The 24,377-nt window shown below is 36.1% G+C and overlaps 1 protein-coding gene across 7 annotated transcripts in view; it reads left to right on the top strand.

Annotated features, from left to right (window-relative positions):
* CDRT4 (CMT1A duplicated region transcript 4) overlaps window positions 1–21,101 on the top strand; it is an 81,052-nt gene extending 59,951 nt beyond the window's left edge. For 4 of the 7 annotated variants that reach the window (XM_007483405.3, XM_007483404.3, XM_007483403.3 and 1 more), the window contains one exon: window positions 7,718–8,317. In XM_007483405.3, coding sequence (XP_007483467.1) covers window positions 7,718–7,780 — 63 coding nt within the window. In that variant the 3' untranslated portion in view covers window positions 7,781–8,317. Of the gene's footprint in view, window positions 1–7,717; window positions 12,917–20,244; window positions 20,360–20,862 lie in introns of those variants that run through there. The other 3 variants (XR_008916467.1, XR_001628213.2, XR_008916468.1) reach the window with 3 other exon arrangements.
* The last annotated feature ends 3,276 nt before the right edge of the window (window positions 21,102–24,377 follow it).

The raw sequence follows: 24,377 nt of genomic DNA, 5'->3' as shown, positions 1-24,377 counted from the left end.
GTGTCTACCTGCTTCATGTTTGTATGTACATTTCTTGTAAACAACATATGGTGCAATCTTGGTTTTTAATCCACTCTATTATCTGCTTCCATTTTGTGGGCGAGTTCATTCCATTCACATTCACAATTATGATTACCATCTGTATATTACTCATTATTTTTATTTCCTCTTTTAATCCTGCCCTTTCTCCTTTCATTCTTTTCCTCCACACCAGTATTTTACTTTTAATCAGTCCCCTTTTCTTTTCCCCCTCTCTTATTTTACTCCCCTTCCCAGCAGCTCCAGTCTTATTCCCCTCCTGTTTCTCTTTAGGGTCTTTTATTCACCTCCACATCCCCCAATTTTCCCCTTTCTTATATTACTCCCCTTCTCATATCCCCTTTACATGGTATAAATTTACCCCTTTTTACCTCTTCCTTTGCATTTCTCTTAGTACAATCCTCTTTTTTCCCCTAATTTTTTATATATCATCCTAAACAGCTTAATGCCACACTCTTTGCCTATGCATATTTCTTCTTCCTGTGATAATGAAAACAATTTTGAAGAGATACAGATATCATTTTTCCATATAGGAGTTTAATCAATTTGACCTTATTGAAGCCCTTAAATTTTTCTCTTTTTATTTAATGTTTTATTCTTCTCTTGAATTTTGCATTTGGACCTCAAATTTTCTGTTTATGTCCGGTCTTCTCTTCAAGAATACTTGGAAATCTTCTATTTTTATTGAATTACCATATCTTCTCCTGAAAGAATATAGTCAGATTTAATTGGTGGATGATTCCTGGTTTGTAAACCCAATTTCCTTGCCTTCTGCAATATCATATTCCAAGCCTTCTGGTCTTTCAATATGGAAGCTGCCAGATCCTGTGTAATCCTAACTGGGGCTCCATGATATCTGAATTATTTCTTTCTGTCCTCTTGAAGTATTTTCTCCTTGGTCTGAAAGCTCTTGAACTTGGCTATAACATTCCTGGGAGTTGTCATTTGGGGATTTAATGCAGGGAGTGATCTGTGGATTCTTTCAACATCTATTTTACACTCTTTTTTCAAGAATATCAAGGCAGTTTTCTTGTATAATCTCTTGTAATTGGTTGTCTAGGAGTTTTTTTTTTTTTGGTCATGGCTTTCAGGTAGTCCAATTTTCAGATTGTCTCTCATGGATCTATTTTCCAGGTCATTTATTTTTTCAATGAAACATGTTTTCTTCTATTTTATTTCATTCTTTTGATATTGTTTTATTATTTCTTGATGTCTCATGGAATCATTAGCTTCTACTTGCCCAATTCTAGTCTTTAAAGACTGATTTGCATCCATTATCTTTTTATTCTCCTTTTTTGATTTGGTCTATTCTGCTTTTCATGGCACTCTTCATCACTGGACTTCTTTGCCTGATTTTCCAATACACTTATTACTTCATTTGATTTCTGTGTCTCTTTCCTTTTGACCAAATTTTACCTTTTATGCTGATATTTTCTTTTTGTTTTACTTTCATTTCTTTACCCCACTTTGTTTCCCTTTTTCTCCTGTCTTACTTGGTTCTTAAACTCCTTTTTGAGTTCATTCAGAGCTTATAAACAGTTTTCGTTTTGGGGGGTGGGGGAAGAGTTTGCATGTATTTGCTCATTTCTCACTCTTTCCTGTTGCTTCTGTTTTTGCCCTTTTTCTCTGTAGAACATTTCTAGGGTCAAGAGATTACTTTTCTGGTGTTTACCCATTTTCCCTATTAAGGACTGGGAGTCCTGCATGTTGCTGGTCATTTCTATCTTTGCTTCTGGCTCACAGGGCTTTGCCTTGGGGCTATCTTGACTGCCCTGTCTGTTGTCTAGGCACAATACTATGGAGCTCTGACTTTCACCTCCAGGGTCTGGGATTTCCAGGGGTAGGTCTGTGGCACTTTTTTGTTAGTGTTGTGGCATTTAAAAGAGTGGATGCCATAAACTGTTAGAGTTAAAATGGTGGAAGACCTTAAACTGTAGTGAGTAAAATAGTGGAAGATATAAATTGTAGTAGATATAAGAGTGGGTGAGTAAATTGTGACCACGGAAAATATGTTTTCACTACAGTGTCTTATTTTAAATCAAATATAAGGTGGTCGCCAGGGAAATATTCCCAATTATGAATATACCCAAGTCAACTGGGTTTTATAGAGACTTTAATTAGTAATACAATGAGGAATTAAAGAAAGAGAGAGAGAGAATAAGGAAATAAATGAGAAAGGAATAGACCGGCCCAGGGCAGTCCTGGACAACCCAGGCCTAAGTCCTAAAAGAAAAGACCAGTCAGTCAGTTATCACTCACCATAAGATCTGTTCAAGGTTCAAGCAAGGATTCAAGGGGACAGAGTTTCCCCAGAGGGAGTTCCAGCCAGAGTCAGTCCCAAGGGACTTCTTCTCAAGAGATCATCTTCAAGAGATTGACCTCAAGAGCTCTCTCCAAGAGATTGTCCTCAAAGGATTTTTTCTTCTCAAGAGACCCTCCTTAGAGCCTGTCTCTCCAGAGCTTTCTTCTCAAGAGCTTTCTTTCTCAAGAGAGATCTTTTTCTTATATAAGGGGTTTTCTCCTATGTCACCTCCCCTAAGTTCTTCCATCTACCAATCACAGCAGACTTTTTTCAAAGACCATTCTTAATTCACATTTTGTTATCACCTTCACTGGGTAGACTAAAACTTCTGAGTCATTCACATCAGGAAAGCTCTGAGTAAGTTTTTACCTCTTTGCTCCTTGTAAGATCACAAGTTGCCTGACCTTTATAGGTACTTAGCACCCTATTGTATTAATTCTAAAAATAGGCATGGCTTAAAGAACTTTTTGCCTCATTATAAGTATGGGTTTAAGTACTTTCATTGTTTCAGCAAGGAGTTTTCTCCTCTAAAGCAGTCTTAAGTAAGGATGGAGTAGAGGTCCTCCCATTTCTGATCCAAGTAGAGTTCTCACTGTCCAAATGGGGAATATTCCCAGTAGGGAATTGTTCCAATGGAGAATTCCCCAATGGGGAATTTTTTAACATTCACAAGTCTGAGAACAAAATTCACAGTGTAGCCTCCTCCTGGAATTCTGAGGTCACCCAGGTCCTGGCTCTGCATCTGGCATGGTAGATGGGGATTGAAGGTTGGCCTATGCTTTTTCCTTGTGTAGTTTTGCCCCCTTATAATGTAGACATTTCCTTTCTCTGCCTACTCAAACTCCTTTGACATCTGTCCTTTTGAGATGCTTTTTAAAGATCAGTTTGGAAGGATATTCAGAGCAGCTTCAAGATTTCCCTGCTACTATGCCATCATCTTGGCTCTTCCCTTGGTTCAGTTTTATAAATACTAGCCAGAGATTCTCTTCTTCCTCCTTGCTTTTATATCTCTGCCATCCCCACAGTTTAACCTGCATGGCTGCCTGTGGTGGCAGTAAGGGACCCTTAAATTAACTATATTTTGCTTCTTATATGATTCATAGAGGTTGTCAAAGTCCCCAAGTTAGAAGCATTTTCAGGAACCTCTACTTTTCCTCAGGAAGTAGATTTGGTACAAAATAGAAAATGAATATAAAGGAAATTAAATATATAGGGAAAGAATTCCAGTTTTCCAACTAACTGGGTGAGGGTCTTAATAGACTTAATTTTCTCTCTCATAGCCACAAAGCTGGCCTTAAGCTCTAAAAGAGTTCTGGAACTCTAGAACACTGATTTTCCCTTTCAAAGGAATTCAACCAATGTTTTTTGACTAAGATGTAGAATCAAACAAAGCAGTTAGTTCCATTAGAATATAATAAAAAATGAGAGGGAAATTATTGGGTAGTCATTACTCTTGACCTCTCTGTAGCATTTATCACTGTTGAATATTCTATTTTCTTCTCAACTCTCCAGGTTTTTGTGACATTAATTTTTCTACTGCATACTTCTTGCTTATTCTTTTTTACTGGATTATTATCTATAGCCTGGCCTCTGACTTTGAATGTCTCAAAGCTTAGTCTTGGGTTACCTTCCTTCTTTACAACCTCTCAGTGCCCTTATCCAATCTGTTGTCAAGTTTTATCACTTCTACTTTCATAACATCTTTCAACACCTTCTCTCCTCTGACATTACCACCATCCTGGTGTAGGACTTCATGGCTAGACTATTTCAATAGCCTACTAATTGATTGCTTTGCCTCAATTCTCTCCTTTGCTTTGCCTCAAATCCTTCCTCTGCTCATTTGCATTCTTAGTGTTGTGTCTGACATTAACATTCCCTTTATCCCCTAATATATTAAACTCCAGTCATTTCCTATTATCTTTAGGATAAAATAGAAAATGGTCTGTTTATTTAGCCTTTGAAGACCCTCACAACCTGGTCCTTTCCTACTTTTTGAATCTTCATATTTTCTAAGATGTAGTAACATGAAACTGTCTCCCTACTCTCTGCTTTTTCACTGTTTGCTCCTCCAACCCCCCCACCATACCTGCTATACTCTCTTCACCTCTAACATCTGGCTTCCCTATGTAATATACATACATATATGTACATGTAATGTAATATGCATGTACATAGTTGTTTGCATGCTGTCTTGTACATTAGAATGTAAGTTCCTTGAAGGCAAAGGCCATATATTTACCTCCTTTGTACAGTGCCTGACACATACACTTGTTGAGTCCTGTATTTTTAAATCTCTGTATAGAGATAACTACCAGAAGTTTATATCCATTCATAGTCTTTCTCATGAGTTCCTATTAAACCTTTCATATTGGTTTTATGTCCTATAGGAATTTCACTTTCTGTAGGTTCACAACAGTATTTATTATCTTTGTCCTCAAATCTATTCCTCTTCTGAACTTCTCTATTTCTATCAATTAATCACTATTCTTTCAATCACTCAGAAGTGCAACTTCTCAGTAATCATTGACTCTTCACTCTCCCTCTCCCCTTCCTTAACTTATCCAATTAGTTGCCAAATTTTGTCAATTCTTCCTCCACACCATGTCTCAAATCTATTCATTTTTTAATTTACTTCCATGCTCACCATTTCACTTGGACTATTGCAATAGTTTTCTAATTGGTCTCTCATGTTTCGCCTTTCTCCAGTTCATTTACCCTGGAAATGTATTTCAAAATTAGAATGAAATTATATGCTGTGATGAATGAAAATGATGAAAAACAGAAGAAAGGATCAAGGGGAAATATGTATTAAGAAAAAAAATAAGGTCTCTTCTCCACTGCTCCCCTGCTCCAAGTCCCCTTCAAAGATCCCTCCTTAGCATGGGATTGGTCCATTTATAGACCAATCCCATGCCCAGAAGTAAGGGGGAGGAAATCCTGGGAGGTGCAAGGCATGCTGGGGAATGTAGTTCCAGCATACATTTTTTTTTCTTTCAAAACCCACAATACTCAGATCATTCAACAGTTAAGAACAGGTTTATTTGGTCCTAGTGTAGTAGCATGCAGCACTTAGCATAGGTGTGGAAACCACCACTACCATCTCTCTTCCCACATATTTCCCAACTCCTATCTTCTCACAACCACCACCAATCTATAATGGAAACAGGTCTAGGCATCAGGACAGGCTTCTTTTTTTTTGCCATTAGATGACCAGGAAGCCAAATATGTGAAGTCTAAGGTGTCCAAGAACACCAGGAAACTGTATTCAATAATAATGTCAATTTCTTTATTTCTAACATTTACCAATAACAAATCTACAAATATTTTCTAAAGTTAAATGATTCATGTTGTCTTCCTCCCCAATTCCCTTCCCCTCCCAGAGCAATTCCACTGGGCTATACATGTATGATTGTGTCAATTTAGCTTTAACTTCTTGGACCAATAAGCCATTGGGACAGCTTCTATGTCTTTTGAGAGAATTAGTTTAATTTATAAATGGGATGGAAAGATATGGAACCTTAGTAGATATTAATTTTTTCATATCCTACCACTTGGTAGAAAAGTCCTAAAGTTCTTCAAGAGAGCTTTCTCATACTTATATAGCTTTGAAAGACTACTATACTAGACAACCATAATTGTGTGGATATTAACTAAGAGTGAAAGATGATAAAAAGCTAAGCTAAAATAAAGTAAAAGCAAAATAAACAGTAAACAAAAATTCTGAAATTTAATGCTTCAACTCACTTTCATAAAGACCAAGTACAAGATCTTAATGATCCAAGCATTGTGATGGGTGACACCACTTTTATAGCAACTGGTTTTTAAATGGAGGATGATGATCACCATTGAGTTGAATAAAGGATCTCTTTTCTTCCAAACATATTCAATTACCATATTTATGCAGAAACAATTTTACTTTTCCCACTCCATTAGAAAGTGAGGTATTTCTTAGCATTTATGGTTCCCAAAGCCTTTTTTTTTTTTTAAGGGAGATATTTGAACTACCCTGGAGGGAAAAATTGACCTGATAATCCAAAGTGAATGACCCTTAAGTCTCAGGCAAACATTGCTCTGGAGAAGGAATAAGGAAAAATCAGAGGTCAAACAACTATGTCAAAAATCAGTCCAATATTATCAGATAAGTCTTCTCTTAGGAGTTGTATCCAAGAAAATTCTGGACTGGAATGTATTTCCTCTTTCTAGTGTGGCATTGACTCTTTAAAAACATAGCTTCTGAGATGTAGAAAACCTGACCTTGGGTATTCAGGAGCATTATAATAAAGCTGTTAATTAGAAGAGAGAAATCACTTGTTCAAGAGGACCAGTTTGCCAGTTGAGGGCAAATTTGAAAGTCATATATTTTAATCAGTCACCCTGATTGTCATGAGGAAATAGTAGGTAGAAATAACTGCTTAGTTTTTATTCAGATCATGTGGTCCCATATCCAGATAGTCAATCAGTCAAGATAAAGGTCCTCATAAATGACCATTAAGCTAATTCAAATCAAAGCTGATAATGGCTTGAGCTAAAATGATAGCCATGCAAATAGAGAAAAAGAGGGAATAAATTAGAATTTTGGAAAGTAGAATTGACAAGATTTACAACTGATTGTTAAATGGGGGTTGAATAAGATTGAGGAGAAGGCAGAAGGTTGAGTCACAATCTTTTGGGGAAGGGTGCTAATACCTGAGGGACTATTTGAATGAATTCAATTTTGCAAATACCATTTCCAATGAAAAAGTATAATGAGAGCTTAGTAACAGATAAGCTAACTCCAAGGATTTACATTTGACCCAAGGCATAAAAATTGTAATCTATAAGGACCCTTTCAGACCTATACAACTCCCCAAAGTTCATGTTGCCCTTTCTTAGATGGTTTTCCTTCTAAAATCAAATTTGGAAAGTAGTACCATAATGGACTCAATGGTGGCATGCTAGAATGATGCCCTTTGTATTCAAATAGAATGGAGGTTTTTAAGGTATGGCTCTACTTGGGTAAGGGGTGAAAAGAATTTACTGCTTTTATGGTGGATTTCAAAGTACAGTTTTATTAGAACCCTTGTTAGGTTGGTGATTGTTTTCTTATCAACCCCATATTTTAGAAAACAGACCTAAATCTCTCTCCCAGAGCACTTACTTTCACCTAGAGATGTGAACCTTGATTGCCACTGCTGCCTGGTTCAAATTTCACCAGTTGGTCTGCCTATATATTGTTGTATGTAAGGGGAGTACAATAACTAAAAGTCTGGTTGCCCTGAGTATAGGTTGGTCCTAAAATATGGTAATGACATATGTAATGGGAGGCAGGGGAAAGAATAACAATGCATGTTTATAATCTATCAAACTCTTTTAGGAACTTCATCTTCTCCTTTGCAGATACCCATAAAGAAACTGGATCCAATGAGAATTCATCTTTATGGAGCCATCTTACCAATCTAGAAAGGGATGAAGAACTATTTCCATTTGGAGTGATTTAACTGATGTGGTAAAATTAAATCTTCTGAGCATTCTCCAAGCCAATGGAACTTTGCTGACCATATGATCTATACATAGTTTTCTTTGGATGGCCTTTAGTAACCCAGTGCTCCAGAGACTCATCAAATTTTCTGCTTAAACTTCTGCAACCAATTCAGTTTCCTGGTAGTGAAAGCCATCATACTATCTGCTCCTCCCTGTGAAGGAAATCACATTATGGAGAGCAATAATGGAATAAGACTTTCACTTTCCTCCCATCAATTCCCAAGGTTCATCTGCAAGTTCATTCGTAATCTCATATCTTAAAGCAAAGTGACACATCTTCCAGCAAAACCTTTGGGTCAGAGACTTACTTGCTCCTTGTGATATTTTATCTTGCTCCTTGTGATTTTCAACTTCACCAGAATCCCTATTCACTTGTGCTATTATCAGATTATTATTATATTACCCCTTGGTTTTTATTTTCTTGTCCTGAATTGAAAGTTCTCTCTAATTCCTGAATGTGCCAGACAATATTCTTATTTTTAGCCTATATTATAATGCCTGGGGCTCATTATTCCAACTTCTACTTCTACTAATGAGTCAAGTGCCCACAGAAGGGTTCTTTCTTTTTGAGAATTTCTATGGTTCTCTAGAGGTACCCCTAAAGGGTTATGATAGGATTTTATAATGCCATTGTCTCAAACCCCGAATGGTGTGCTTTCCACCATTAATACCAGTTGAGAATCATTTAAGGAGATGTAAAAGCATTGCCTTTCAGGAGTGAGGTCCTGGTTGAGGTTCTGTAAAAGTGAACTCCATTACGAGTTTCATGATTTTGTCCAGTTTCATTCATTAGCATGTGTATAGTAAAGGCAGCAAATGGTGGAAGTGGTCTTTGGTGAAGTGTGAAGTTTGGCAAGGCAAGAACAGAGATAGGATAAGGAGTGAGGAACTTAAGAGAAGAGGAACTGATTTCACCAAGAGGTCAAAATGGGGAAAGCAGGAAAGTATATTTTATGTATGATAATGGCCTAGAAAGGATCCAAAGATGCTAGGGACTAGAGGTTACATTGTGGATGAGGGACAAGGTTTGAGGTTACAACCAGAAAATAAAAATAAAATGGCAATATATTGTGATCAGATGAGAACATTTCAGAGTTTATTAATATGAAAATGGATCATTGTGATGGTAAAATCAAAGACACGGCCCTCTGTGGCCAAGTTGGGGTGGAGACTAAATCACACGAAATTAGTAAGATGAAGAACCATGAGGTCCTTATATCTAAGGGAATTATCAATATATTGAGGAGAGAAAAACTGTGGGATAGGTACTGAATTCATTGAGGAAAGATGGGGAGAGTGCCCTAGAGGTCAATAAACAACAACTGAAGTTTTGATTGGATTGATGACTGTGGACTGAGTAAACCTCAAAGCTGAGTAATATCGGTAGAGGGAGAAGTTGTAGATATCAATGAAAAACCAGAAGTATTCCAATTTCCACACCATGATCAGGGACTTGGGGAGAAAGAGAAAGGAATATATGAGTGAAAGTATAGCCAGTGCTAGAAAGTGTTTTCAGGAAGGCTATGTCATCCAGACAGAATCATATTTCAATGAAAGAATTTAAGGAAAGGATTTAAGATGAAAGAAAGTTTGTTATTTGTGGAGCAGCCATTTTAGAGAGCACAGTGGACAGAGTACATAACTTTATTTTATTTATTCATTCATTTGTTTGTTTATTTATTTTTAAAATCCTTACCCTCCTCTTTAGAATCAATGGTTCCAAGGCAGAAGAGTGGTAAAAGGGCTAGGCATTGTTAAGTGACTTGCCCAAGGTCACAGAGCTAGTAAGTGTCTGAGGTCAAGTTTGAACCTAGGACCTCCCTGCTCTAGGCCTGGCTCTCAATCTACTGAGATACCCATCTGTCTCCTAGAGTAGATAACTTTCAAATGTGATAGAGGTAGTTAGGATGAGGGATACCATAAGAGATTGGACATTGGTGGACAGAGAATGGAGTTTTAATTACTACAACCTGGAGGTCAAAACCACTAGAATGGGGAGGGAATGACCAGAGAGAATTTTGTTCATCATTGAAGAAATTTGAGTTCAGGTAGGTTTTCCATTGGCAATAGTATTGACTTTATGGTCAAGTTCTCTAATGGTCTTGGGCAGGTCAGGGACCAAGTTTTGGAAGTTGAAGGAATGGTATTTTACTTTTCCCAGTCTAGGAAACCAGGCTGGATACCTAGTAGAATGGCCTTTCTCTTCTTCTTCCTTAGAAAGGGCAAGTCTGGTGCTTAAAAGAATGGTATTTCTCCCCTTAGAGGAGGAGACAAGATCCCTCCCCCTTTTCCTCATTGGCAAGAAAGTGATGAATAATTATAACAATAACAATAATAATAAACAGCATTTATAAAATGTCTTGAGTTTTAGAAAATTCTTTACAACTATCATCTCATTTGTTCCTCAAAACAATTCTTAGAGGTGGATGCTGTTATTATCCTTATCTTGCAGATGGGGATATGAGACAAACAGAGGTTTTAGTACTTTGCCCAGGGTATTCTATCCACTGAATCATGAGAATGATTAGCTTGGCATAAAAGAAACAAAACTTCCTCCAAGCAACAATTTTTTTAAAAATAGAAAGGACCATTATGAAGCCAGTGATTCCACAAGTCAACAAGAAATATTAAAACAAAGACAAAAGACTTTTAAAAGCATGAAAATATAGGGGATCTCATAGCAAAAAACCCAACTCTCCTAAAAATAGATAAATGACAAAAAAAGACCCAACTATTTCTAGAAATCTTTACTTAAGAAGTCTCTTAGAACCTGAGGGCAAAGTGGAAATAGAAATTTACCAACCATCTCTCAAAGACAATCTCGAAAAGAAAACTCCTAGCAATATCACAACCAAAATTCAGAGATTCTAAAGAAGAAATACTTTAAGCAACCAAAAGAAAGGATTCAAATACTAGGGAACCATAATCAGGTTCACACATAATCATAACATGAGGAATAGAGGATCTATTTGATATTCCAGAAGGCAAGGATATAGACTTACTATCAAAAATAATTTATTCAGCAAAGCTGAATAGAATGTTATTAGTTGGAGGAAAGGACTTTAATGAAATAGAAGACTTCCAAGAATGCTCAGTGAAAAAACTGGAGCTGTGTAGAAATTTTGAAGTTCAAAGAGAAACAAAAATTAAACACAAATGAACAGTGATAAAAGACTAAAGGATAAAATACATTCTAATATGGAGAGATGATACATGTATCCCTATTGAACCTTATCACTATCAAGAGTCAGAGAGGAAGTCTAAGTAGATAAGGCCTGGGAGCATTTTTGTTATGTCTTGATGATCTTAAGAGACAAATGGAAAAGGAAAGAAAGAGCAATGGAATGAAGGGAAGAGAAATGAAAGGTAGGCAAAGTTATCTCACATCAGAAAGCACAAGAAGACATTTATGCAAACAAGGAAGAAGGTGACACTCTGGCCAATGGAAGAAAACACACACACACACACACATATTTAATTCCACAGGGAAAAAGAAGGTAAGAGGTGGGGAGGGGGAATTAAAGGGAAGGGAAATTAAGGGAGGAAGCAGTCTTAAGGAAAATAAATTTGGGTAGCTAAGGTACAAAATTATTGATAAATTTTTAAGATAGCAAAGAATCAGATTCTGAGAGTTTTCATCAACTAGAGAAAAGCTAAACAAACTATATAGTATATAAATGTTATAGAATAGTTGTGCTGATAAAAATGATAAAGGGAATGTTTTCAGAGAAATCCATGAAAAATTGTATGAACTAAGGAAGAGTTGAATGAAAAGCACCAGGAGAACAATTTATAAAATGACAATATTGCAAAGACAAAATATTTGAAGACTTAAGAATTCTGATCACTATAATGATCAACCACAATTCCAGAGGACTAAGGATGAAACATGCCATCCAACTCCTGACAGAGAGGTGGAAGACAAAGACACACATACATATGTATACTTTAAGCAACTAAAAGAAAGAATTCACGTACCAGGGAACCAGTTAGGGTGAATCATGATTTAGCAGCTACCACTATTAAGATATACCTGTGTGTGTGCATATGTGTATTTATAGATATATGTGTATTTAGGGGTATAGATATATCAATAGATATATTATATACATATACATTTATTTCTTTGAATATAAATCTTTTGATTTATGACAAGCCATGGTCATGGCCAATGCAAAAATCTGTATTTCATATTAGTAATTGGTTTTGTTTTTCTTTTGTTCTCAATTGGTGAGGAGAGAGAAGATAGACATTTTGTTAATGAAAAAAATAACATTTAATTGCAAATAAAACTTTTTAAAAAGAAAACTATATCTTGATCCCCTATTGGGGAATGGTTTTCAGGCTTACATATTTGAATCAATCTCATTTCTTGGATATAAGACTTTTATCAGAGAAACTTGCTTCAGAAGCTTTTCCCTAGATATCATCAAAGAACTTCAGAAGGCTTCTAATATAAATAAATCTGATAAATCTGTCTTTCCAATGATTTTATGTTAAATGAGTCTTGAATAAAATAGATTTTAAACCACAAAATTATCACACTTCATAAAGTCTTATCTTTTTGAAGGTAGCATTGATATGGGTAGAAAATATAGGGATAGTGAATTAAACTATAAAATAGGTGAAGCTTTATAGGAAATTGATGGTGAAAATCAGTTGTAAATTCAGTATATTTGACAGGAGTTAACAGTCATCTTTTAAAAGCAATTTGGAATTGGAATTTGTCCTCAGTTCTTACTTGTAACTAATTTTTCCCAGTGTTAACCTGAATTCCAAAATTCATTAGTATAGGACGTTCTCATTGGTAGAAAGCAATGCCTTGCACCTATGTAAGGGGTAAAGCGAAGTTAACAAGAGCAAGACACAGAAGTTCACTTTCTCTGGGGTCCATGGTGGATTCAGGCACTCCTAGATTCCAGCTTCAAAAGATGGAAGATGCAATCCCACTTCAGGTTGTTGAAGGAAAAGACTCTAGGAGGAAGACAATATGAGAGGAGCCAGCAGCCTTCATCATGTCCCTATATGCAGTTTGCTATACTAGAAAGATTTCAGGTAACTTCCACTTGGGTGAGATCTGAGACCCTCCTTCCCTCTCTCTCTCTCTCTCTCTCTCTCTCTCTCTCTCTCTCTCTCTCTCTCTCTCTCTCTCTCTCTCTCTCTCTCTCTCTCTCTTTCTCATTAAGAGAGTTCCTTCATTCTATATTATCTAAAATATGTATATCCTGTATAATGTAATTTCCTATGAATATGCTTTCTGATTTCTATTTTGCTATCAAGTTATATAAATGGATTTCTTTGCTATCTGTTAAGTGTATACATTGTAGAACTAATACTTGGAAGGTAGGAAGAGAATCAAGCTTAGGATATAAAGTTTGGGATCTTGTTTTCCCCCAATAATGAATAGCAACTAATTAAGGGAGTAGATAAAGATAATGCTAGCCATACTCTCTCTTTCTAAGGAGAACAGAGCTGCCCCAACCTTCTGCTTCCCTTCATGGCAGGAAATAAAATGTCCCTTGGAAAAGGTTGGAGGTAGAAGAGATTATATATCTCTATTTTGCACCTCGTTGAGCCACACAGCACCTCATGCTACATGTATGGGAAACAGCCTTTGTTACACTAAGAACTTTAAAATATCAGTATTTTACCACCCCACCCCCACCCTTCTTTTTTTTTTTAACATTATTTTATTTGGTCATTTCCAAACATTATTCATTGGAAACAAAAATCATTTTCTTTTCCTCCCCCCCTCCCACCACCTCTCCCATAGCCGACACGCGATTCCACTGGGTATCACATGTGTTCTTGACTCGAAACCACTTCCATGTTGTTGGCATTTGCATTAGAGTGTTCATTTAGAGTCTCTCCTCAGTCGTATCCCCTCACCCCCTGTAGTCAAGTAGTTGTTTTTCTTCGGTGTTTTTACTCTCACCATTTATCCTCTGCTTCTGGATAGTGTTTTTTAGATCCCTGCAGATTGTTCAGGGACATTTCATTGTCCCTAATGGAGAAGTCCATTACCTTCAATTGTACCATAGTGTATCAGTCTCTGAGTATAATGATTTCCTGGTTCTGCTCCTTTCCCTCTGCATCACTTCCTGGAGGTTGTTCCAGTCTCCATGGAATTCCTCCACTTTATTTTAGCACAATAGTATTCCATTACCAACATATACCACAATTTGTTCAGCCATTCCCCAATTGAAGGGCATCCCCTCATTTTCCAGTTTTTGGCCACCACAAAGAATGCATCTATAAATATTCTTGTACAAGTCTTTTTCCTTGTTATCTCTTTGGGGTACAAACCCAGCAGTGCTATGACTGGATCAAAGGTCAGACAGTCTTTTATTGCCCTTTGGGCTCACCCTTCTTTTAAAAGGCATATTCCTTCAATTTGAGAGAATATGTTAAATACTTTAGAACAAAGACCAAAAACTTGTTTCAAGATTCAATAGGGGCAGAATGTTGACTAGGGCTACATGAATTCAGAGATGAATAAATTCTTTTTCTTAAGAAACAGAGGGGTTTAAATTATTAAGATTTGTATTTTAGTTCTAACGAAATCATGATAAAAATGCTATTCATCTCTAGAGGCAGAACTGAGGAACTCAGTACAAATTGAAGTATAATTTTTTTCTTTATTTTTCATATTTTTGGTAATATGTCTATTAATATTAAAATGTGTTTTGCATATTTTCATGAGTATAATTTATATAATATATAATTTATGATATAATGCTTGCTTTCTCAATGAATGATGGAAAGGTTGGAGAGGAGAAAATTTGGAATTCAAAAAATTTAAAAATGAATGTTTAAAATAAAGAAAAATAGAAAAAATTTTAAAAGGAAGTTTAAAAAACCTTTTTTTACATCACTATTTTTTCAAGATTCTTCTCCCCCCCTCCAAGAGATTCTTCCTATATAAAAACATTATTTTTAAGGCTAAAAAAAGGAAAATATGTATTAAAAAATCAATCCATTTCCCCAATTGATAAATGGGCAAGGGACATGAATAGGCAATTTTCAGATAAAGAAATAAAGACTATCAATAAGCACATGAAAAAGTGTTCTCTTATAATCAGAGAGATGCTAATCAAAACAACTCTGAGATACCACCTCACATCTAGCAGACTAGCTAACATGGAAGCAAAGGAAAGTAATAAATGTTGGAGGGGATGTGGCAAAATTGAAACATTAATACATTGCTGGTGGAGTTGTGAATTGATCCAATCATTCTGGATAGCAATTTGGAACTATGCCCAAAGGATGTTAAAAGACTTCTTGCCCTTTGATACAGCCATAGCACTGCTGGGTTTATACCCCCAAAGAGATAATAGGGGAAAAGACTTGTACCAAAATATTCATAGTTATGCTCTTTGTGGCAAAAAATTGGAAAATGAAGGGATGCCCTCCAATTGGGGAATGACTGAACAAAGTGTGGTATATGTTGGTGATGGAATACCATTGTGCTCAAAGGAATAATAAACTGGAGGAATTCCATGTGAATTGGAATGAACTCTAGGAATAGATGCAGAGTGAAAGGAGCAGAACTAAGAGAACATTGTACACAGGGACTGATACTGTGGTACAATCAAATGTAATGGACTTCTCTACTGGCAGCAATGCAATGATCCGGGACAATTCTGAGAGACTTATGAGAAAGAACGCTATCCAAATTCAGAGGAAGAACTGTGAGAATAGAAACACAGAAGAAAAACAACTGCTTGATCACAAAAACAACTGCTATAGACTCTAAACAATCACCCTAGTGCAAATATCAATAATAGGGAAATGGGTCTTGATCAATGACACATGTAAAACCCAGAGGAATTGTGTATAGGCTATGGGAGATGGTTGGGAAAGAGGAGGGAAAGAACATGAATCTTGTAACCATGGGAAAATATTCTAATTTAATTAAATAAAATTTCCCCCCAAAAGGAAAATAAACATTATTAAAGATTAGCAAAATTGATCAATACATTGAAAAAATCCTGTGGCCTTCTCACTGGTGCAAAGTAATGGGTCTTTTGAGCCATGATTGTTCTTTATAGTTTTGCAAATTCACTTTTGATTTTTTTCTTGTGGTATTGTTCTTTCTATTCACATTGTTGAAATCACTATGTAGATTATTTTTGCTTAATTTCATTCTGCATCAGTTCCTCTAGATCTTTCCATGCTTCTCTATATTTATTACATTTATCATTTCTTAAGGAATAGTAATATTCCATTAAATTTTTATATCTGTTTAATTATTCTTCACTCAATGGACATCTATTTTGTTTGCAATTGTATATTCTTATTAAAAGTGTTGCTATAAATATTTAGTTGTACAGTGGGGCTTTCTTCTTATCAATGATTTCTTTGAGATATAAGATAATTAACAGAATCTCTGGGTCAAAGGGTATAGACCTTTCATTTACTTTATTTGCATGATTCCAAATTGTTTCCCAAATGGTTGTATTAATTTACAGTTCTACCAACGATGCACCATTATGCCTTTCTATCCATAATACCTCTAAAATTGACTACTCCCAACTTTTGCCATCTGTCAATTTTCATTGGGAAGTAAGCTTTCATTTCCATTTCTGTTATTATTAGTAATTTGGAGCATTCTCTCATATGGTTGTGAATACTTCAAAATTTTTTTGAGAATTGTTTATTCATACTCTTCAAAAACCTATCTATTAGGTAGGTGATAGTTATTGTTCTTATATCTATTAGTTATTTGCATATATTGATTATCAAATCCTCATCAGAGAAATGTGCTACAACTATTTTTCCCATTGAACTGCTTCCTTTCTTATCCTAAGATATTTTAATTAATTAGCATTAATTTTGTCTATGCAGATTCTTTTCAGTTTCATGTAATCAAAGTTGTCTATTATATCTTTTGTAATTATATCTATTCCTTGTTTTGTAAGGAATTCACTGAATGCCCATACCTGACCTCCTGCTATTCCATTAACAAGCCACTCCATCTCTTAGCTTTATGCATTCTCTCTGATTGTCCCTCATATGTAGAATGCTCTCTGGGTTCCTTTAAGTTCCAAACAGAATCCACGTTTTACTAGAAGCTTTCCCTAACCCTAGTGACTTTGCTCTTCGCTAATTATTTCCTAATCATCATGTAAGTAACTTGCTTTGTATATATTTGTTTCCCCATTAGATTGTAATGTCCTTGAGGTCAAGGACTACTTCTTGACTCTTATTTGAATCCTTAGAACTTAGCACAGTGCTTGGCACATAGCAGGTACTTAATAAATGGTTATTGACTTTTTTTCTTCATCTCTTCTAATGTATGTTTGCAATATTTAGGTCACATAGTCATTTAGAATGTATTATAGAATATAGGAAAAGTGTTGAACTAAGCCTAATTTCTGACAGATTGCTTTCTATTTTCCCAACATTAAAAAAATAAAAAAAGGAGTTCTTTCCTAAGTAATTTATGTTTCCATTTTATTAAAATGTTTTAAAAATATTTTTATATTTGTATCATACATTATATTATTTTTATATTTTATTTAAATTTAAATTCAGTTCCATTGTTTATGATTCTCCCTTGTCTGGTCTGTACCATCAATATTCTTTTCTATTTTTAACCAATACTGGATGGTTTTTATGACTATTGCTTTAATACTTTATAATACTAATACTTTGAGGTCTAGAAGTGCCATTTCCCTTCATCCTCATCTCTTTTCATCATTTTTTAAATATTCTAGATCTTTTTATATATGAGTTGTTATTATTTAATGAAGTTTTATAAGGCATCCCTTGATAATTTGATTAGTATCACATTAAAAGTGCAAGTTAGCTATGGTAGTATTGTTATTTTTACTATGTTGGCATGAGCTGGCCATAAATACTTGATATTCCTATAGTTATTTAAGTTCTTTATTTAAGGATAGCTGTAATTGAATATATACTATACAAAGTAGTTTGATTTCTAGATACTTTATGTATTTTGTAGTAGTTTTTTTGGAATGAGATTTCCCTTGGTATTATTGCTTCTTGAATTTTTTTATTATCATAGATATGAAGCTGATTTTTAAGGATTTATTTTGCAGAATGCATTTTTACTGAAACTGTTGCCTTGATTAGTATCTTTGCTAAGTCTCTAGAATTTTTCTAGTATACCATCAGTAAATAGTTTTATCTCCTCTTTACTTATCTTTATGCCTTTAATTTCTTTCCCTTTTCTTATTGCTATTAAAAAAAAAAACCCTTATCTTCTGTCTTGAAGTCAATGCCCAGCTACCTCCTCTTATTGCTATTGTTAGCAGAATGATATTTCCAGAATGATAACATCATTAGGTGGGTGGAGTGAACATCCTTATTAGAAAAGATCCTAATGTGTTTTAATTTCATATACAACATATACAATTGTATATTATAAATATATTTAATTATTTTTATGATATGGAAACATGTTCTGCCATTCCTATACTTTGAGAGTTTTTTTAAACCCTTACCTTACACCTTAGAATCAATACTGTGTATAGGTTCTAAGACAGAAGAGTGGCAAGGGCTAGGCAATGGGGGTTAAGTGACTTACCCAGGACCACATAGCTAGGAAGTGTCTGAGGACAGATTTGAACCTAGGACCTCCCATCTCTAGACCTGGCTTTCAATCCACTGAGCCACCAAACTGTCCCCAACTTTGAGAGTTTTACTATAAATGAGTGTTAAACTTTGGTTAAAATTTGTTCTGAATCTAATCTTGGGTCCTTTTCTCTTCTCTCACTTTACACCTTCACTTAGAGATATCATCAGCTACTAAGGACTAAAATCACCATCTCTATGTTAATGATTCTCAAATCTACCATTCCAACCCCAGTCTCTCTTATAATTTCTAATCTCACACCTCTAACTGCTTTTTTTCAGACATCTTGACCTGAATGTCTAGTAGACATCTTAAACTCATATCCAACATAGAACTCATAATCTTTTCCACCTAAACCCTTTCTTTCTACCTTCTCTATTACTGTAAAGGGAAACATCCTCCTCCCAATCACTTGAGTTCACAAGGTAGGAGTCATCCTGGACTCACTATATCTCATCATACACATCCAATCTGATGCCCAGGCCTGTTGATTTCACATGTGTAACATTATCTCCAATAGATCACCTCTGACCCTGCCACCATTGGTGGCCCTCATGACCTTACAACTTGACTATTGCAATAGCTTGCTGGTGAGTCTGCCTGTGTCAAGTCTCTCCCCACTCTAATACATCCTCTATTCACTAAAACAATTTTCCTAAAAACACAGGTCCAATTATGTCATCTATCTAATTGATAACTCTAGTGGCTTCCTATGGTCTCCACGAGTAAATATAAAATATTCTGTTTGGCTTTCAAAACCCTTCACAACACAGTTCCACAACATAGTTCCATCCTACCTTTACAATATTCTTATATCTTACTCCCTAACAAGTACTTTTTAATCCAGTGACATTAGCTTCTTGACTTTTTTTTTTTTACCAACAAGACACTTCATCTCTAAACTCTGAACACTATTTCTGACTGTCCCCCATACCTGAAATCCTTCTCTCTGACTACTGACCTTCCTGGTTTTCTTTAAGTCTCTTTTACAGGAATCCTTCCCAAACCCCTCCCAATTCCAGTGCCTTTCTTCTATTAATTATTTCCTACTTATTCTGTATGTAGCTTGATTTATATATAGGCCACTTTGTTTGCATGTTGTCTTTCCTGTATTCAATTATAAGCAATTTGAGATCAGGGACTATCTTCTGCTTATCTTAGCACTTAGTACAGTGATCTTGTGCTAACGACTCTTTTGGTAATCTAGAAAAGTCCATGATATCCTTAGAATAATATTTTTAAATGCAGAAAATAAAATATATAGAATTACAAATGAGACCAATTATTTTGAAATAGTTATCAAAACAATTTTAAACATAAAGACTCCAGATTAAGAACTCCTAGTTTTTAAATGATTATTTATGAATGTCTTTGAATTTTAGGGGGTAGAGTGTTGAGGGAGAACAACTAGATACAGGTGAATGAATGAAAATAATTTATTAAGCTTACTTGGTACACAGGCTATGCTAAGTACTGCATGTGCAAAGATAGCCTCTATGTTTAAGAAAGTTACATTCTAATTAGAATAAACAACACATAAAGAGAATGCTGACTAGAAAGAGATGTTTTGATTTGGAAACATACTCAGTGGAATGCTCTAGGTGAGCATTTACATCTCTGAAACTGGCAAACTCTATAAATTGGGGATTGATTTTTTTGTTTGGTTGATTGTTGACTTAAGAAAACAACGTAGAAATTAATAATATAGATTAAATTTTAAGTATATACTATTCATGTTCTGAGAGTTAATTGTTAACTATTTACCATCATACTACTCTTACAGGAATGGTGAATGGAGCCAGAGGGGAGTAGAATGACACTCACCAACCAGCAGCAATGTTAGTATTGATTTGACTATAGTTCTAGACTTGGAGAAGATGGGAAGAGTATCTAAAACAGTAAGGGTAAATTTTTAAAAGGGGGTGTGTGTTTGGAGATGAGATGGGAACAGTGAAATCAGAAAGTATTAGAGAAGGATTTCCCTGAATTTTTGTCATTCTAAGAGATCCTGTGAATTTGGGGTAGAAGTTAGGTGTAGAGCAGTAGAATTATATAGTAGAGGTAAAGGAAAACATTTTTTTTCTGAAGATATATTTCTCATGATACTATTTTAAAATCACTCTTCTATTCTTTAGTACAACATTTTTGGACATCCTAGATATTATTATCAACTACCAAAGACAGAAAATCCATGTAGCCATTGCTCTATAAACTTTAGTTTTAGATGTTGAGATAGTGCTCCACAACGCAGGGCCATCAGTGAAGTTTCTAGGAGGTGTGACTTTTATAAGAGGTAGGGTTTAGTGAGGGAAGTAAAGAGTTTTAGATAAAGAGAAGATAGTATGATGTTGTGTTTTTACTACACAAATAAAGCAAATTTTTGTTGTTGTTTTTCTCCCAGAAATCATCAATATGGCATTGAGTGAAGTGACAGCAGAACTGGTGGACATAGGAGTAGCAACATCCATAGTAATCTTCAATCTTGACCAAGCATCATTATTGTTCATGGAAAGCAGAAAGCGAACTGAAGTAAATTATTAAATACTAGCACATATGTGTCTATGAATGCATACACAAACATTCACAAAATATGTACCTAGATAATGGCTCTATAATGTCAAATAAAAAGAATGAACCTAAGCCTTTGTAGTCCCTCTCTAAAAGATGTATTCTGATGAAGGTTTTGATTGGGACATAACTGTCAGATGATAAGAAACACTTGATCACACTAGTTAAAAAAGTTCTTTTAAGTGCTTACCTTCCATCTTAGAATCAATATCATGTATTGGTTCTAAGGCAGAAGAGTGATAAGGGCTAGGCAATGGGGGTTAAGTGATTTGCCCAGGGTTATAAAGCTAGGAAGTACCTTAGGTCGTATTTGAACCCAGGACCTCCCGTCTCTGGGTTTGGTTCTCAATCCACTGAGCCACCCAGCTGCCCCCTTGATTACACTATTAAAACTACAGGCACTTGTGATGCCAATGAATACAGCTCTTGGTTAACCATGAATATTATTAGTATACTGAGATTATTTGAGAGATTGGTCTTGACAAGGAAAAAAGCCACTTCATATAAGATGGTAATAAAGTAGGAAATAGTAGCTTAAGACATTTAAGGGAAATAAGATGATGAGGAAGGGATAAAAGCAATTGGCTTTTATAGGGCAAATAGGGCAAATGTCCTCTGTTTTTTAGTTTAAGGAGATGGGACTGTAAGCTAAGGATGGGGGGGGGGGGTGGAGATCAGTGGGAAGCCTGAGGAAAAATGAAAAAATTTAGTAAAATTGGTATGGTAGTTAGGATATTGAACTGATGAGAAAGGTAAAACAGTATTGCTTTTCCAAAGTGAGGACCCAGTTGAAAAAGAACTAAGGTAGAAAGGATTAGAGGTCCTGGAAAGGAAAGAATAAGTATTGGAGTTGCAGAGGGTGAGGAGTAATAGCAAGAAATTAAGGACCAGCAAAGCACAAAAATCTTGAACTTTTGAAACCAAGTTTATTTTGATAATTGTAGTAAAAGGAATGGGTAGGAAGGGTCCTAAAACTACAGATCTAGACTCAATCCACCTTCTATACACCTCGTGAGAGGTGTAATCCTTGCTTCGTGAATCATGATCCTGCCTATCCACTCCCTGCTCTTACTTAAAAACCCAAATGCTATCTGACTATCTGTTAATTTAACTACCCAGATTGTCTTTAAGAAGGCTAAGGAGACAGGACTCACTAGTAGCCTGAATCCCCTCTTAAGCCTCGGATTGGCTTCCTAGGTAACCCAGAGTCCCAGGTGATAAATCCTTGGGATTACTTTAACCAAGTGAATCTCTGACCAGTAGCTTTCACACAGGTGAATCTCTGTACTCCAGGGAAAAGTCAAAGATAATTTCTTCAACCCAGGAATCCCAAACCTTTCCACAAGATTAGCTCTTCCCAGGGAATGCCAGAGCAAAGACCCTCTTTCCAGTTCAGTGGAAAGCCAAAATTAGGAGTGACAGTTAAAAACAATCAAATCCCAAGATCCTGCTCTGCTTCCAGAATCTTTTCCCCCAGGGCTTGTATCCAAATTCTCCTCCTTTCCTCTTAAATACAATTGGCTCTGTATCTTATCCCTTATATTTCTATAGCATCAAGTTACAAAAACTCCTGCTTTCAAGGAGCTCAGAAACTAATGGGAAAGACAATAAACAAACAAATGTGTACAAACAATATACAAAAAATATTAAGTAATTTTAATTCATTAATTTTTTGGGTTTGCTTTATTGATTCTTGCTGTTTTATGATCTTACTTTCTTTGAGTTGCTTAATTCTGGTCGTTAGGGACTGGTTTTGCTTTTCAGCTTTGTCTGCCCTTCTATTGGATGCTTCGAGCTCTTTTTCCAATTGAGTAGTCTTATCTGTCAGACTGCTGATCTCTTTCTCCCATTTTTCTTTCCGGTTTCCATATTTTGGATAAGTTCCAGTTTGAGATCTTCCAGAGCTTGTTGATAGTTTCCATTTTGGGAGGCATGTTCTGATTTTTTTTTTGATTTCCTCCTCATTCTCTTCTTTTCCTTGGGTACTTCCACCATAAAAGTTTTCAATAGTCACCTTTTTCCCTTTCATCCTGGAGGCTTGATTTTGGGCCATGTGAGCCATCCCTTTGGTGGTTTTATTCCCCTTTCCTTTTTGGTCTGGGGTCTGGGTGATATGGGCCGGTTTTCTGTGAATTTAGGTTGCCTCAGACTAGTTCTTCTCAGCCTCCGAGGTTTCTTAGAGTGCTGGGCCCCTGATCACAGCCACACTGCCCAGGTGTTCAGCTCTGCCCAGATATTCAGCGCAACCGCCCCAAGTACAGCTCCGTGGACCGCCGTGCTCAGCGCCGGGTTCTTCCGTGAAACCACCCTGAGATGTTTTTTCCTGGCAGTCCCCAGATCCCAAGGACCCTGGAGTGCCCCCCCCCCCCAGACAGAGACGTTCCCCACTCACTCGCTGTCCCAGTGAGCGCTCAGGTAGCTCACTCTGGTTTGGTGGGGAAGGTGGGGGGGGAAGGCGGCTCAGTTCACGTTTCTGTGGAAGTTTTTCCTCCTTCTTATTATAGTGTGGAAATATTCAAACCCCAAGTACCTTTGCCTCTGTGGGGTACTGGAGAGTACTGGGGTGTCCTTCTGTTCCTCCAAAGGTGATTTTTATGCTCCTTTGATGTAGTCTATTTCTTTCGGTGCCGGGGAGAGGAAGCGTGTGGTGTCTAGATTGCAGCCATGACTACCTGGAAGTCCTTTAAGTAATTTTAAAATACATTAAAAGGCATTGGAAGATGTTTCCTATAGAAGATGGGATATTAGTTGGGACTTAAAAAGAAACCAGTACATGGAGATAAGGAAAGAGAGCATTCCAGGCAGAAAGGCCAGTCAGAGAAAATACCTGGAGCTGGGAGATGGAAGGCCTTGTTCAAGGAATAGCAAGGTGGTCAGTATTGCTGGAGTTAGGAAGACCTGAGTTCCAAAGTGCCCCCAAATATTTACTCTAGGCAAGTAACTTAAACTCTTTTTCCTCAGTTTACTCATCTGTAAGTAGATGTGGATAATAAATAGGACCTATCTCCTAGGGTTGTTGTGAGGATCAAATGAGATAATAATTATAAAGTGTTACATCATGCCTGGCATATAAATGCTACATAAATGTTAGCTATTACGATTATCATCATCTAGCAAAGGAGAATCAGAAGAATGGTGTGCTGAAAACCTAGAGAGAATTGAGGAAAAGAGAGGGAAAAGAGAGAAAAGAGGAATACCCAACAGTATAAAAGGTTGCAGATAATTCAGTGAGAATGAGGAAAAGCCATTGAATTTGGCAATTAGATCACTGGTAACTTTGGAGATAATGGTTTTAGTGGGATGCAAATAACAGAAAAGAAAGAGGGAGCATCTATTTCAGATATGATT

The sequence above is a fragment of the Monodelphis domestica genome, chromosome 2 (genome assembly GCF_027887165.1).
Source record: "Monodelphis domestica isolate mMonDom1 chromosome 2, mMonDom1.pri, whole genome shotgun sequence".
NCBI classification, from domain to species: domain Eukaryota; kingdom Metazoa; phylum Chordata; class Mammalia; order Didelphimorphia; family Didelphidae; genus Monodelphis; species Monodelphis domestica.
This window is presented reverse-complemented; position numbering and strand designations above follow the sequence as displayed.